The 17,066-nt window shown below is 42.8% G+C and overlaps 1 protein-coding gene across 4 annotated transcripts in view; it reads right to left on the bottom strand.

Annotated features, from left to right (window-relative positions):
- Positions 1-17,066, bottom strand: part of SCUBE1 (signal peptide, CUB domain and EGF like domain containing 1) — a 203,580-nt gene that overhangs the window by 25,966 nt on the left and 160,548 nt on the right. For all 4 annotated transcript variants that reach the window (XM_075210281.1, XM_075210279.1, XM_075210280.1 and 1 more), the window contains 2 exons: positions 16,694-16,816; positions 500-616 (listed from right to left, as the gene is read on the bottom strand). In XM_075210281.1, the coding sequence (XP_075066382.1) occupies positions 500-616; positions 16,694-16,816 (240 nt within the window). The remainder of the gene's footprint in view (positions 1-499; positions 617-16,693; positions 16,817-17,066) is intronic.

Raw genomic sequence — 17,066 nt, forward strand, 5'->3', positions numbered from 1 at the left:
CCTGTGTCTTCTCAAACTTACGTGATGCAAGTCAGCCGGATTCTGCCTCAGACTAGATGTGGCAATAACATAAATGGTATCACTTGTAGCCTTCTATGAGCCTTGTAAACCGGTTCTTTATTCTGCGTCGAACTGATAAAATGTTTATATCTAGTAACACGTAAACATCTGCCTTCCATGCAGCTAAACAGTTCATACCCGCAAAGCCTCCTACTTCAAGTCCACAACACAAACATAGATGCAATGACCAAATTTTGCACTGTAATTTGCAATTTTTTTTGATAACCCCAAATGATTCCAACGTGCTTTATTTCCACCATAAGGCAGCAGAAAAATGATACATTTGTTATGTAGTCTCATTATCAAATAGTGGTTACAAATTAGACTTTAAAAAGTTGGCGACCTATTTTGATTGGTGACAAAACAATTCTTCTTCAGCGTTCCTCTTGGCAATACACGGCTATAAAAAACAAACAAAAAAAAAACAAAACTTGCAAACCTCCACAGTGCGTCATCCCATACAGTGTGTACCCCTTGTGGCAGAGACATTCGAAACTCCCAGGATAGTTGATACATATGTGATCACAGGTTCTCTCAAAGGAACACTCGTCAACGTCTGCAAGGAAGAGAAAACACGGTTACTTCAACATGCCCCGAAACATGTGGCCTAAAATCAGTTTTTCGGTGCTATCTGGCCTCTAAAACACGTGGTTATAACAGGAATATTGCTCTTTTCATTTTAAGTACTTGGACAGCAGTGTCCTAGAGTAGATGCAATTTGTCATTTATTAAAACACCTGCAGTACACCTATTGGCCACTGGATGGCACCAATGTACAGCTGCAGAGATGCTGTATGTATAGATTTATCTTAAACTAGAAAGTAAATCATGGTGTCTTCAATACTTGTGATTGTTGTAATACAATGCTGTATTTTAGTAACCAGCGATCTGTGAGGGCGCTGCTGCAGTTGATCAAATTTCTAGGCCCATCTCATCATTCACAAGAGATGAGAAGTGCCTGAAAATGCATGGTGACCTACCGGTCCATACATAATACAGATACCCCCAAGTATTACAAATGGTCATAGAAAGGCCACTTAAGACTTGTTCTAAAACAAAAATGCACATTTTCTTGAATAGACGTGCACACAATTAGGTGCAATTTCCAACATAAATGATTTAAAAAAAACTAGTACATACAAAACTATAGAAAACTAAAAGCACAAACAACACTATGAAGTGTAATAGTTAAATAATATATAATGCAGTGTCCAAAAAAACCAAAGGGTTTGGACGTTGCTGCTCTGCTACTTAGTGTGGCAGTATCACTTTAGTTCTGTGTGTTCTTCGTTAACACAGTATTTAATTGCCTCAAGTCAGTGACTGGGCGTGTCAATCAATTTCACAAAATATGGCCACGACCACTAAGCCACTTATAACCAAATTTGCTCAGAACTGTTCCAACATCCCCAAAAGTTACTCCTCTACTATCATGTCAAAGAATACACATTTTTAAGTCATCTTCACTGTGCAGTCACATTATGATAAAACAAAGTATAATGGACATCAAACAGAAGCAAATTGTAACTGTTTGTACTGATAATTTGAACACCAGGGGGCACTGTTCCATTGAAAAAGCTGCTCCTTCACCTCACCTCAGCGGTCACACAAGCAGTTGTATTAACATCGACAAGCAGAAAACTGGTTTGTTGACCAGAATAAACTTGTGTTTCATTGTCTCACAGGACATTTCTAGAAAAATAAAGTAAAAATAAAGCCCTAATACACGGCACATTTTCCATTGAAGGACGAAGCTCGGAAGCGCCGAAGTTAATCCTGTGCTTTTGCTGTTTCATAGCCGGCAGAGAGGGGAATAAGCAAGCGGATGTAGTCTGGCCTTACCACAAAGTAAACCTTTAATAGGCAATTTAGTCCTAATTTAGCCATGCAGAACAGAGCTGCTCTTCCTCATTACGATTATGAAAGTCAATAACAGAGCCACAGGCAGGGGCGAAGGAAGGAAACCGAGCGCACTAGAACATATAAAAATATCTCATTTCTTTGCATCCCCTGCTGATTCTTTGATAATTTAGTGGGTGAAGGTTAAAATAAAGGGGGGGTGAGAGGGTGCTGGGAAATCTCACATCAGATCCGTACTCCTCCAGGCTCTCCGCAGCGATGGGCCTGCGTGGTCCTGTACCACACTGCAGCCCCAAAACCAAATTACACAACAACCTCCCGGTAATCACATTCTCTGGGAAGATTAACATCTCTGATCGGGTAATGAGCTTTGCTGGACGGCGCCCTTTGAAGAACGAGATCTTTGTTCTGTAACGCAGATTGTCACATTTATCTGAGGAGAAACCATTTGTAAAAATTGTTTTTCTAATGAGATATACTTTAATATGTATGGAACTTTTAAAAGGAAGGTGCAGTTCTACAGTTCTGTCCTTGATTCACTTCCATCACTTCATGGACTTGGTCTAAGGGGTTAAATTCGCAGGCAAAACAGGGCACAGTGGCTTAAAGGGTGTCTGTTACTTGTACACGATGGATGCAGCCATTTTGAAGGATGGAACAATATTTCAAAGTATATTAACGCCTTGTAAATCGTGGCGGTGTGCCTCAGAGATGCATCGGACAGGTGTGAATATTGGTGCGGCACACAAAATGGCTGCCTCCAGTCTGGAATACTTAAAGTGCGCCTAGACAGAATTCAGATTGACTAAACCTTCTAAAAAGGAAAAGGAAGAGTAGAGGTGTTGTCCATAGCAACCAATCAGATTCCAGCTAACACTTTCTAGAATGCACTAGATAAATGATAGCTAGAATCTGATTGGCTGCTATGGGCAACACTTCCACATTTCCTTTTTAGATAGCTTAGTAAATCTTCCCCAAAGTTTGGTAAAGATCACATGATCTACAATCTCTCCCTTTGCCGAGTGGGAGCTGCAATCATATCCCAAAATGTCTTTAAAATAGACCAGGAGTAAAGTCCATTTTATAATGATATCAGCTCTCCATGTTTTTTAACCATTGGGAGGCATAGACAGGTCTGTTGTAGCGCACGGTCATTCACAATGGATTTATTCTTCTGTTAGTGATCTGCAAGTCATTTTCTGGGTAAAGACAGCTGACCGCACGTACAAGGACAGACGAGATATGGCCGATCACCCTCTATTGCAGCAAATAAGATTATCTGTCGTTCAGTTCCTATGTCCAATTCTCTGACTGAATTATCCGTTACACAAAGCGTTCCAACTCTTATCATCTCATACGCACGTTGGCAGACTGAATACTGGTGGGAAGTCACACAAATTCTTATTTAGAGGTTTTTATGTTGGCCCAAATTAGTGGTCCAGACCTTGTAGACCAAAGAAAAACCCTTAATCAGTGGATAATAGAATTGTGCGTTAATACGGCCGGAGGGGAATGTGGTTTTTATTACTGAGATTAGCTGGCTATATGCACATGGAGACAACACCAAGGGAACAAGCGAAACACAAGATAAAGGGAGAGAATTACTATTACAGCTTAAAGGAAAACTACTGCACAAAACACATTTTATGTACTATATCTGATAAAAAAATAAATAAATACTATAATGATTAATAAAAATATTTTAATTTTTTCCCATAAAATACATAAATCGGGATGTTCTTGATGCGTACTGGACATAAAATGCATTTGTACAGTTTCTCCTGCTTGCATACATGTAGTCATCACTATCAGTCGGCATTTACACCAGACCTGTAGCTGGTGCAAGTGATACGGCTAAAGAACACATACCTGAGAGATGCCCATAGCTTGGATTGGACGAATGTGCATGCCCACAACCTCATACGCCCCTTCTCGCCCTCCAAATCTGAGTCGGAAATGTCATTTGTATTTGGACGTGAATTGGCTGCATTTGCATTCACTGGCATAAAGGCTGTTCCTGAGCACGCGCAGAGAGATTTCACCTAAGATACGGCACACTTACGTCCAAAGAGGACTTGGCCCCACTGCGGGTGTCTCTATAAGAGCCTTACACTGCACCTGATGTTGAAATACCGGCTTCTATTGATTCAAGGAGCCTGCGGCTAAATCTACCGGCACAAGCGGCTAGACACAGGGGTGTAGAAGAAATGCCACAAACACTACTATCCATGGGAGATTAGTCCATTAATACAAAAAAGTGGAGGCTTGCGAGCAATTTTTGCCCTGTGAAAAAATAGAAATGATCTATACCCTCTTAAATTTTATGTTTAAACATAACTAGAAATGGAACACAAAATTGATGATCACATTCCATCAACCAATTTTGTGCTAGGAGTTTAAGAAAAAAAAATCATAATTCTTACTGGCAGTGCCAGTATACCATATTCATCACGGTCCGCTCCATGCGTACAGAAAGGGGTATATTTACGGCGGCAGTGTCTGACAAACGGCCTTTTGTCTGCTTTTTGCGATCAACCTGATGGGCTTTCCTTTTAATAAAATTGCCGTTTTAAAAAAAAGGATGGCCAGACGCCGGAACCGCCATTTTGTAAATATACCCCTACGTGTAAATAGATTTTTTTCATGTTCAGCGTATAATTAGTATGTTGCTTGAACTGAATTTCTTATCATTACTCAATACAGGTAACCTCTAATGATGGGTGAACAAAGCAGGGAGCTCTTGGAACTCCACTTACTGCCAGCCAATCGTATCACAGCTAGCATGGGAGACATCTGTTATGACATCTGTCATAACAATCAAATCTCCAGACGTATACATTAAATAACTGCAGTGTCCATCACACTCTCTCATCCCTGCTGCAGGTTACCATATTAGATGGAGTGACGACTTCTTTATATAAGTCAGTGATGAGTGACTGACACTCTGTCCTATTTGTTCTGCAGACAAGCACTAAGAGGATTGGTTGATTTATACGTAGGGGCAGAGCCAGCAATTCCACAGCAGCATAACTGACACAAATTTTAGCTTTTTGATCAGATGCCAATAGGACCTAAAGATGAGGCTTCTGCGGTCTGTAATGGAGTGGGTATTTATCAACCATTACTTTTAAACTGTGGAATGACGGGGTAATACCGAACAATGTATATTCATAATGTTTCAAATATGAATGCTCACATTTTGGAGCTTAGTGTTCTTATAGAAAACTTTCATTATTGTCATTGCTCTACGAGAGAACGAGCTTCTCTAATCATATGATGAATATACTCTCCCTGGGCCTGATTCATTAAGGATCTTAACTTGAGAAACTTCTTATTTCAGTCTCCTGGACAAAACCATGTTACAATGCAAGGGGTGCAAATTTGTATTCTGTTTTGCACATAAGTTAAATACTGACTGTTTTTTCATGTAGCACACAAATATCAACTTTAAATTTCAGTGTACAAATAAGCTATCAAGTATTTGTGTGCTACCTGTAAAAACAGTCAGTATTTAACTTATGTGCAAAACAGAATACGAATTTTCACCCCTTGCATTGTAACATGGTTTTGTCCAGGAGACCAAAATAAGAAGTTTCTCAAGTTAAGATCCTTAATGAATCAGGCCCCCTGTCTTTATCCTCCATGCTCTTCCTCATGAGATAGAACATGTAAAAACCTTTATATTCCTTTATCAGTGCTCTATAGACAAACAATGATGCCTTTAAATACGGATATCCATGTCAAGGCTGCATCAGCACCTAATAGGTAACGGTGTAGAAAGCAGGACAGACAGTAAGGGAGCCAGGAGAGCTGGGAAATTAAACATGGCTGCCACCTTACTGTGAACTTGTGGTAGATTTATTAAACGTTTCAAAAAGGAAAAGCGGAGGTGTTGCCTATAGCAACCAATCAGATCCTATCTATCATTTATCTAGTGCATTCTAGAAAGTGATAGCTGGAATCTGATTGGTTGCTATGGGCAACATCTCTACTTTTCATTTTTTGAAGGTTTAGTAAATCTACCCCAAAGGTTTTCCACCTGTACACAGCTTGTAGGTTGAACTTAGGACACAGAGTCTTATATAACCCCTTCAGGGGTTATCAATGTGTGTTTTACTTTAGATATCAGTATTTGTCATAAAACAAAACAAAAAAAAATATATATATATATATTTTTTTTTTTTAAGGCTATACAGTATACAGTATTGCCTGTGTTTATTAAGCAACAGGAAAACCTGATATCAGTTCCATTATTAATAAGTAAAGGCTGTTTCTACTCAGGGCTGTTATTAAACGGTCAATGCTCCGCTCTGCTTTCCCGGCAGCAGCAGATAAGCATATCTCTGGGCTTCATTTACTTACATTAGAATTTACTGTCCTGGAAGAGACAGAGTTGTGCTCACGAAACCATAACACTGTTTTATTTTCATTCTGTTTATACAATTAGAGCATGTTGGGGTTCATTAAAGAAGGAATCTTACTAGGTAACAGACAGTACAAGTGCATTAAACGTAACACTATGGAGTAAAGAGTTCTATGTCTTAGAAATAAACTGAACATTTGCAGACTTGCTGGGCATTATGAATAGTGATGTGGAAGGGCAGGGAGAGGTTGGGATAGGAAATCACAATGGTGGAGGGCAGGGAAAAGGTGGCTTGATGAATAATGTGGAATAGCAAGGAGAGGAAGCAATCTAAGGGCAGGAAAAGGTAGGTATGATGACAAGCAATGTATAAGGGCAGGGAGAGGTAGGTATGATGCAAAGCAGCGAATAAGGGCAGGGAGAGGTAGGTATTATTAAAAGCAATGTATAAGGGCAGGGAGAGGTAGGTATGATGACCAGCAATGTACAAGGGCAGGGAGAGGTAGGTATGATGACCAGCAATGTACAAGGGCAGGGAGAGGTAGGTATCATGCAAAGCAATGTATAAGGGCAGGGAGAGGTAGGTATGATGACCAGCAATGTACAAGGGCAGGGAGAGGTAGGTATGATGACCAGCAATGTACAAGGGCAGGGAGAGGTAGGTATCATGCAAAGCAATGTATAAGGGCAGGGAGAGGTAGGTATGATGCAAAGCAATGTATAAGGGCAGGGAGAGGTAGGCATGATTAAAAGCAATGTATAAGGGCAGGGAGAGGTAGGTATGATGCAAAGCAACGAATAAGGGCAGGGAGAGGTAGGTATGATTAAAAGCAATGTATAAGGGCAGGGAGAGGTAGGTATGATTAAAAGCAATGTATAAGGGCATGGAGGGGTAGGTATGATGCAAAGCAACGAATAAGGGCAGGGAGAGGTAGGTACGATGCAAAGCAACAAATAAGGGCAGGGAGAGGTAGGTATGATTAAAAGCAATGTGTAAGGGCAGGGAGAGGTAGGTATGAGGACAAGCAAAGTATAAGGGCAGGGAGAGGTAGGTATGATGACAAGCAATGTATAAGGGCAGGGAGAGGTAGGTATGATGACAGGCAATGTATAAGGGCAGGGAGAGGTAGGTATGATGACAAGCAACGTATAAGGGCAGGGAGAGGTAGGTATGATTAAAAGCAACGTATAAGGGCAGGGAGAGGTAGGTATGATGCAAAGCAACAAATAAGGGCAGGGAGAGGTAGGTATGATGCAAAGCAACGAATAAGGGCAGGGAGAGGTAGGTATGATGATAAGCAATGAATAAGGGCAGGTAGAGGTAGGTATGATGACAAGCAACGTATAAGGGCAGGGAGAGGTAGGTATGAGGACAAGCAACGTATAAGGGCAGGGAGAGGTAGGTATGATGACAAGCAATGTATAAGGGCAGGGAGAGGTAGGTATGATGACAAGCAATGTATAAGGGCAGGGAGAGGTAGGTATGATGACAAGCAATGAATCAGCACACTACAGAAGTGCAGGATGAGGCTGGCATGGCTTTAGAAGTTGGGAACAGCAGGAAGGATATGGACAGGCTGATATACAAAAGAATATAAATGTTTCTATTAGAGGACCCGAAGAACGAGACCATAAAAGTGACTTCATAACCTACAAGAGCAGACTCATCACCCACAATAATACTTATGACTTTATGCACTACAATAATTCATACATTGGACAAGGACCATTACATCTTAACATACTCTGTATTAGAATCACATGTTTTACTCTTTCGAAATACCCACAGGACCTTGTAATAAGAATTGGAAAAAAATGAAATTGGGTTTAACCAGAGGATCAAACACTGTAAATATATTACAGCAAATATATTACCCAATAAAGAAACATTGCTCATTGAACTTCAGTCCTTTGTTGTTACAGCATTTTCTGGACATAGATGCGTTTTGATTTGATAAAGCAGAAAGATTTTAGGTATGGCAGAGTGATGAATAGGCAGAAGCCAATATCCTCGCTGGATCCCATTAAGCTGTTCTCTAGGAGCCGGTGTGATTAGCAAACTTGGGATAAAATGAGACATTAAAAAACAATAAAAATAGGAAAGTATCAGCCATCTCCTCAACACAAACAACTGCTAGAGAATCCAATACAACAAGGCCAGAAAGACCATTAATTGCGGTTTAGAGGTTCCCGAAGCCTCTTCTCCAATTCCCGTTTTCATTAATTGCCAAGTGCTTATTATAGCTTGGACTGGTTTTATTTTTGTTTTAAACAAGTCCAACAATCACACATAGAAATACCTGTGGCAAACAGTCTGGATTGTGGTATAATATAACTCTATTTTGACAGTCTAAACCGTTCCGTGAACTTCATACTTTTCACTTGAACGTTGGAGCCAGGACTGGTAGACACAATAAGCTCTAAATGTGCACCCTAAAAGTTGCTTTGATATTATTTTTCCAATTAACCCAAAGAGCTCACATTTTATACATATATGGCCCGATTCAGAATTGAATGCATTTGCGCGACATAACTGCGCCTTTGTTCAAAATCGGCACAATGTGCATGTGCAAAACTTACGTCCATATTTAGATTCCCATATTCGGCTCCTTGTGCTTGGAGGGGCTGATAAGACGCGTTAACAGCCAAGTGCAGTAAAGGCGCGTGGACGCCCCCCCTGCATCTTACTCTTAGTTACACGGATCCCGGAATACATTGACTGGGAGACAAATGTTGTGGCGAGTGACCATTCTTTGCTCTGGAAGCATCAATACGCCATATTTAAGATGGCGCATATAAGATGTGTACAGCAACCAAAACCACAGATGTGGAAACTCAAGTGTGCAGATGTATCTTTGCTCACAAACAAATGGTGGATTATTCCTACACGTTACAACAAACAAAGTGTTACGGTTCTCAGGAGTTTTCCCATCAGTCAGTGTTGGCTCTGGCATTCCTAAGGTGCGGAGTCTAACGAACCCCCCGTTGTTCGTCAAGAACCGCCGCAAGGCGGGATGGATTGTGCTGCCGGAGGTCCGCAGGTCGCGGCCCTTAGGTTAGCCCACTGACATGATAGGCAGAATAAAGAACAATAGACTCTGTAGAGGTAGTGTAGTACGGCACAGAGGAGCAGGATCAGTTAGCTGAAGGAACACAGCACATACAGGAGAATCCAAGCCATATACAGTGGAACTTCAGGTCAGATACACTGAGGACACACCACACGCAGGAGAGTCGCCGGGTCGGATACACAGGGTAACAGGCAGCAGCGTAGTCAATAAAGATAGCTGGGAGTTACACAGGGGAACACCAGAAACGGCACAGGATACAAAGGGAGAGCCAGACACAAAGTGGTAACTGAAAGGCTGCAGTGTCCAGGTGAGCTTTATATAGTCTGCAGATTGTACTTGCCGCCTCGCAGCCACGATCATGTGACCACCCAACCAGGAAGTGTTGAGCTGTACACAGAAGCAGGAAAATCAGCAGCACAGGAGCAAGTAAGTTTGTGACAGTACCCCCTCCCTTAAGGGTGGACACTGGACACGTTAAAAGGTTTGTGTGGAAATTTTTAATGAATTTTTTTTAAAAGATCTGGAGCATGAACATCTTTAGCAGGAAATCAGGAATGTTCCTCGGATCCGTAACCCTTCCAGTTAACTAGAAATTGAAGAGAACCCCTGGAAATACGAGAGTCTAAGGGCTAGATTTACTAAGCTGCGGGTTTGAAAAAGTGGGGATGTTGCCTATAGCAACCAATCAGATTCTAGCTTTCATTTACTTAGTACCTCCTACAAAATGATAGCTAGAATCTGATTGGTTGCTATAGGCAACATCCCCACTTTTTCAAACCCGCAGCTTAATAAATCTAGCCCTAAGACTTCATCAACCTCATACTCTTGGTCTTGTACAGAGACAGCCGCGGGAGGCTTTTTAGAGGAAGAAAATTTGCTAATTACAAGTGGATTTAGAAGGGAGACATGAAACACATTAGGTATCCTCATGGAGGGAGGTAATTCCAATCTAAACGCCACAGGGTTGATGACCTCCAAGATCTTAAACGGACCAATGAAGCGGGGGAGCAAATTTCCTGAATGGAACCTGGAGGCAAACGGTTGCGAGTGCATAACCACACTTTATCACCTGTAGAATGGATGGGAGCAGGCCATCTCTTCTTATCAAAAGACTTCTTGCTTAGAGTAGAGGTCTGAAACAGTTTCTGCTTGATTTGGGCCCACCGAGAAGAAAAATTCTGATAAAGAGAATCTACGGCAGGAACTCCGGAGGGTGGTAGATCTGAGAAAAGAGGAAGCTTGGGATGGAATCCTTGAAGGGAAAAGAAAGGAGAGACTGAAGTTGAGCCATGACAATGATTATTATGGGCGAATTCTGCCCAAGGTAATAGGTCGACCCAGTTATCGTGATGGCCGAGATATAGCATCTGAGGAATTTCTTCAGCTCTTGATTGGTTCTTTCAGTCAAACCGTTGGTCTGGGGATGGTAAGTGGATAAGAAATTCAACTTGATCCCACATACACGACAGAAAGCTCTCCAAAAACGGAGTCCCACGGTCAGAGACTATCACTTCGGAAAACCGTGGAGGCTAAGGATCTCTTTTATGAATAATTGAGCAAGGGTGAAGGCCGAGGGTAAACCTTTCAAAGGAACAGGAGAAAAGCGTTCAGTGATAACCCACACCAGAGAGAACCCTTTGGTACAGGGCAAATCGGTTATGGAATCCATAGAGAGATGAATCCAAGGACGATCAGGAATGGGAAGTGGATGCAGAAATCTCTAAGGAGATTGTCGAGGGACTTTGTTCTGTGCACAGATGGAACATGGAGACAAAATCTTCAACGTCAGAGTGTAAGGAAGGTCGCCCAGTAACTTCGGGAAATTAGTTCCTTGGCCTTCTTGTTACCGTAATGTCCGGAAAATCGTGAAGCATGAGCCCATCTGAGAAGTTTAGGACGCAGAAGGGGAGGAACCAGGGTTTTCCCACTGGGAATTTTAAGATGAGTTGGAGTAGCAGCCACGATACATTCTGGATCAATAATAGGTCTTCTACAATCCAGGTCTTCAGAATCAGCAGAATTGAAAGAGCGAGCGAGAGCATCCATTTTTTTGGTTTTTGAAACCAGGACTGAATGTAATTATCTTATCAAAGCGGGAAAAGAATAGGGACCACCTGGCCTCTCGAGGGTTCAGATTGAAGATATAAGAGATTCTTATGATACGTATAGATGGTTACAGGAAATAGGGCCCCCTCTAGATGATGTCTCCACTCTTCTAGGGCTAATTTAATCGCAAGAAGTTCCCTTGTGATTGTAAGTTGGAGGCCTCCTGTTTGCAGAAAACATCAGAAAGAGCTATATTGAGGAGGAATACGGAAGACACCTTAGAAGTGAAAGAGGTTTTCTCCTGGGGTAAAACTACTCTTTGAAGGCAACAAGAGTGACAGGTAGGCCCCCAAGATAGTATTTGGGACCTGTGGCAGTCCAGACTCGGAGAGTGAATCCTAAAGCCAGGGGAGGCCTAACACCTGCGGATTTATAGCCTCAGGTATAACCAAAAAAGAAATAGTCTTTCTATGCAGAGCCTCAATCTGGAGAGAAAGGTCAGTCGTGCCTCTCTTAACAGATCCCCCTACAATCCTACCATCATCAATGGCAGTAATGGCGATGGGATGGTCCAGGGGAAGTGTGGGTAAGGACAACTTCATGATCGTTCCCAGCCGCCCCAGAATCAACGAGGGCAGATAAAAAAGCTGTTTGTCCGCATATTGAAGAAGGGCCCTGATGGAGAAAATGGAATCAGATGGAGAAGAAGCGGATACGCCTAACCTAGCTTCTCCAGAACCTGTTAGGCCTTGCCGTTTCCCGGATGTTTTAGGGAAGTTACCAAGCATATGACCAGGCTCTCCGCACTACAGGCATAAGTGGTTCTTGAATTGTCTCTCTTTCCTATGGAGAGAGACGTGCTCTCCCCAATTGCATAGGTTCCACTACAGGTGGGAACTGACTCTGGAACTGAGGAGCCAAGCGGAATCCAGATCAACGGGACAGTTCTTTTTCCTGACTACGTTCCCGGAAATGTATGTCAATCTGATTACATAGAGAAATTAACCTGTCCAACGTGGAAGGGAGTTCACAACCAGCTAATTCGTCTTTAATCCGGTACGAAAGCTCTTGCCAAAATGTGGCCAACAGAGCTTTGTAGTTAAGCTGTCAAAGTACGGAACTGGACAGCGTATTATGCTAGAGATTGAGTGCCTTGACGAAGGCGCAAATTACTGGATGCCGCGCTGGAGACCCGTCTAGGTTCATCAAAAATACGCCTGAAGTTTTTCAATAATGTGTTATAGTTATGTAACATGGGATTATCGCGCTCCCACAACTGGGATGCCCAAGATAGAGCTTGTCCAGATAATAAAGAAATAATATATGCCACCTTAGTTTTCACTGTATAAAAATTTTGTGGCTGTAATTCAAACTGGATGGCACATTGATTTAAAAACCCCACTGCAAGCTTTTGGATCTTCGGCAAATTTAGGAGGATTTGGAATCTGAAGATGAGAGATTACCTGTGTGGCAGCAACAGGCACTTGTGCCAAAGAAGAGGGGGCTGGATTTAGTGTGTCCAGACGAGTAGAAAAGCCCTGCAGGAACTGCAGTATCTGGGTCTGGTTCTTTTCTTGTTCCTCAACCCGACTTGCCACATGCTCTAGAGGATCCCTAGGAAAGGGGTTACCAGATCAGTCTGCCATTATGTGGGTCAGAGCAAACTGTTTATGGTTCTCAGGAGTTTTCTATCGATCAATGTTAGCTCTGTCCTTCCTAAGGCGCGGAGTCTAACGAATCCCCGGTCTTCACCAAGAACCTCCGCTAGGCGGGATGGATTTTGCTGCCGGCGGTCTGCAGGTCGCAGCCCTTAGGTTAGCCCACTGACATGATAGGCGACAGATGGTTGGTAAGAGATCCGGCAGAATAAACAAGAATAGACTCTGTAGAGTTAGTGCAGTACGGCATAGAGAAGCAGGATCAGTTAGCTGAAGAAACACAGCACATACAGAAGAATCAAAGCCGTATACAGTGGAACTTCAGGTCAGATAGACTGAGGACACACCACACTCAGGAGAGTCACCGGGTCTGATAAATAAGGGGACATGCAGCAGTGTAGTCAGTAAGTATAGCCGGGTCAGATACACAGGGGAACACCAGAAATGCCACAGGGTGCATAGGGAGAGCCAGACACAAAGTGGCAACTTGTTGTTCTGACAAGGCTGCAGTGTCCATGTGAGCTTTATATAGTCTGCAGATTGTACATGCTGCCTCCCAGTTATGATCAAGTGACCGCCCAACCAGGAAGTGCTGAGCTGTATACAGAGGCAGGAAAATCAGCAGCACAGGAGCAAGTAAGTTTGTGACACAAAGCTGACCTTCCATTAATATCTTTTATTTATATGGAGCCACAAAAGTTCTGCAGCGCTGTATATGACAATTACAGTAGTATACAATAAACAGACAACAACGATCCAATGTACATTACATAATACATTATTAAACTAATCATGATGATACAAAGACCAGAGATATACTAGTTAACAGATAACTTGGCAAAGCAGATTAAGTTATTTACGGTGATACGTAAGTTTAGAGTGATAGTAATGTCCAAAGTGAAGTAGGCCTGTGCTCTAGAAAACAGGGCTAGGGAAGCAGGCCTAGAGGTACAGAGGGTGATGGAATGGTAAAAGGAGAACATGGCGAAAAGGGGCCAAGCAGCAGGAGAGAAATATAAGGCAACTAGCAACGTTGAGGATAGACTTAAAGGCAAGGTGGGAGTTGGGTAGGCCAGAGAGTAGGAGGAGGTTACAGTAGTCAAGGCGAGAGATTATAAGAGTGAATAAGAGCTTTGGTAGCTTCCATGGTGAGAAAGGGACAGATCATCGATATATTCCAGAGGTGGGTAATATTCACCCATCGGACAGTATTGAGGCTATACAAGATTATAGGATTGAGATTATAAGATTGAGGATATATCCTCTCCCACTGCTCCCCTCTCTGCCTTGCCCTACACTGGCTCCCCTTCCCCTACAGAATCCTTTTGAAACGCCTTACCCTCACCTACAAGGCCCTCTCCCACTTCACTGCCGCATACATCTCCAACCTCCTCTCCATTCATGCTCCATCCCAGTCCCCAATGACCATCTCCTCTCCTCCACCCTGATCACCTCATCCCACTCCAGATTTCTCCCGGGCTGCCCCCCTCCACGGGAACAACCTCCCACACTCTATCAGACTGTCCCCTAATTTGTGCACATTCAAACGAGCACTTAAAACTCATCTGTTCCTCAAAGCTTACCACCCTTGCTCCTGATTTCCTCCTCTCTCATCCCCTGTTCCGCTACTCACTCCTCTTTCCTCCGACTCCCCATTGTGCCTCCGTCTGTTTCCCTCCCTTTAGGATGTAAGCTCCTACGAGCAGGGCCCTCTTCCCTCCTGTCTCTCTACCTTTTCTTCTCCTCCAACTCCACTATGCTATTTTTGGAGCTATTGAAGTACTGGTAGTTTTGTTCACTGTTCTTTACTGTTTGCCCTGTATCGTCCACTGTCTGTTTTCTGTACGGCGCTGCAGAAATTTTGTGGCACAAATAATATTACAGTCACTATTCCTACCACTCAACTGCACGAATATAACCCTTCTCACACTAGCAGAATTGCAGGGGTCCAAGGCAGAGGACCCAGTCTCCAAACTTGTATTGGTAACAGCTGATTTGGTGGGGAAGAGACCTAACCCCTTACCTACACACACCCCTTTCCTCCCTGTAGTCACTCCGTATCTTACCAGCAGCCTGCCCTTTCCAGGGTTGTCTACCAGAGAAGCTATGTCAGAGATACAGTGTAATGCCAAGAGGTGTAGCGTTCACACAGCTAATTCGGTTAATTGGCCGGTAACGTAGGACACCAAGTAAGACTTCACCATCTATATAAGAAGGTACTATGCTACTAAGACCATGGATGCATAGTGCTGGCTCTATGGCATCCAAATTACTGGCATCCTGACTAAGTGGGCATTTAATTTTGTTGTCCAGTAAGGGCACTGACAGACAGAGAACATTACAGAGTCCGGTGGAATCACACAGTCATTTAAGAAAACGTGGAATAAAACTGGAAAAGGTCTCTCTGACTGCTGTAGGCAATGAACGCCTGAAGGAAGAAATACATTATTATTTCACTGTCAAACACGAAAGATAAATGGGGTATCTGCGGTCTCACTTTATTCTCCTGGCTTCTATTAAATCGCTGCTCTCGTCATCTGTCACAGCTTTCCTACTAAGAGAGACGTCCAGCATCGATAACCGTACACAACACATCGTTTCATCCCATTTAAACTCCACTGGACCACGGAGGTTTGCTGGCTATGGGCTCGGTAAGGAGTTCTCAGCCAGCAAAAAAATTAAATTCCTATTATAGTCATATGAGCACAGGAGATATTAATAACCAACATGTGAGTAATGGAACATTCAGCTGCGCTGAACAAGCCTTTTTATTACACATTATTATTACATGATAGAGGTAGAGTTGGACTCCAAAAGTAAGATGGCATTCCTATTCTCCAGTAAAACATGGAGATAATCAGTGAAGGCCCTTCAAGGAAGCCCATAATTCTCTGAAAAGGAAATGTAATTTAACCTTAATAGGATTAGTGGTTCTTGCAATGGCCTATTTTGAATATTGCTTCATACTCGACAATGGCTAGGTCTACTGGGACTCATTTGCAAAGTTGCGGCAGAACGTCAAATGCAGTGACTGGGTTTTCGGAGTGAGATAGAGGCGCTTTCTGAGAAGCCGCCAGTCAACCTATTCAGTGTGTTTTCAGTTTCACCACAAACCCGGACCTAACATGAACTTTGCGGAGGAGCTTCCTGAAAGCGGAGAGTTGGCCTACACACTGGGCGGATGATACAGCCCTTGAGGCTGGGATGCAGGCTTAAATGTTTTGATCAAAAATATGAACGAATACCTCATGTTTTCATTTTGCTAGGCACACACAGATATGCAGTGTAAAGGATAAGCTCTGACAACTGTCTTTTTGTTTTGTATACATATATGGGCATTTATATTTCCACCCAGCTGGTACCACATACAATATGGGATATACAGAGTGCAGGCTTGCAGCGGGCTTCGTTAATTAGGTTTACTGTGAGCAGGCGACTGGTGCAATTATCAGTCTCCTCTTCAAAAAGGTCACAACTAATACTGAAAAGCAACGTTACTAGATATATGGAACACAAATCACAAAATGAAATGCAACCGATATGCAAAATGAATCTTTGTCCATTAAAGAGCACGAAAAAGTCGTTCAGCTTGAGCACCGATAAGTCTGCGAGAAGTCTCGGAGATAAACATTTACCTTGACAGGTGCGTTCGTCGGTCAGTAACTTGTAGCCTTTCTGGCAGCTGCATTCAAAGCTCCCCACGGTATTGCGGCAGAAGTGGTCGCAGCCACCATTGTTCACCAGACACTCGTCAATATCTGAAAGAAGTGACAAGAATGTCAGACAATTCAGGAACATCACTGTATGCCTGTAACAGGCTGGTGCTTTACACCTCAGTGGGGACAGTACCCGAGGGTGGAGATTTTGCAGGATCAACGCTGCCTTTAGTACTGCAAGCGTTGAGGCTGTTTTGGGGCTCCTGTTTGTTTTGTATCATCGGATATTATGCTAAAAATATTACAGGGTAAGTGGAACATGATGTTCCCCAAATGAACAGTAAATTAGCAA

Source organism: Mixophyes fleayi, chromosome 4, assembly GCF_038048845.1.
Source record: "Mixophyes fleayi isolate aMixFle1 chromosome 4, aMixFle1.hap1, whole genome shotgun sequence".
NCBI lineage: Eukaryota > Metazoa > Chordata > Amphibia > Anura > Limnodynastidae > Mixophyes > Mixophyes fleayi.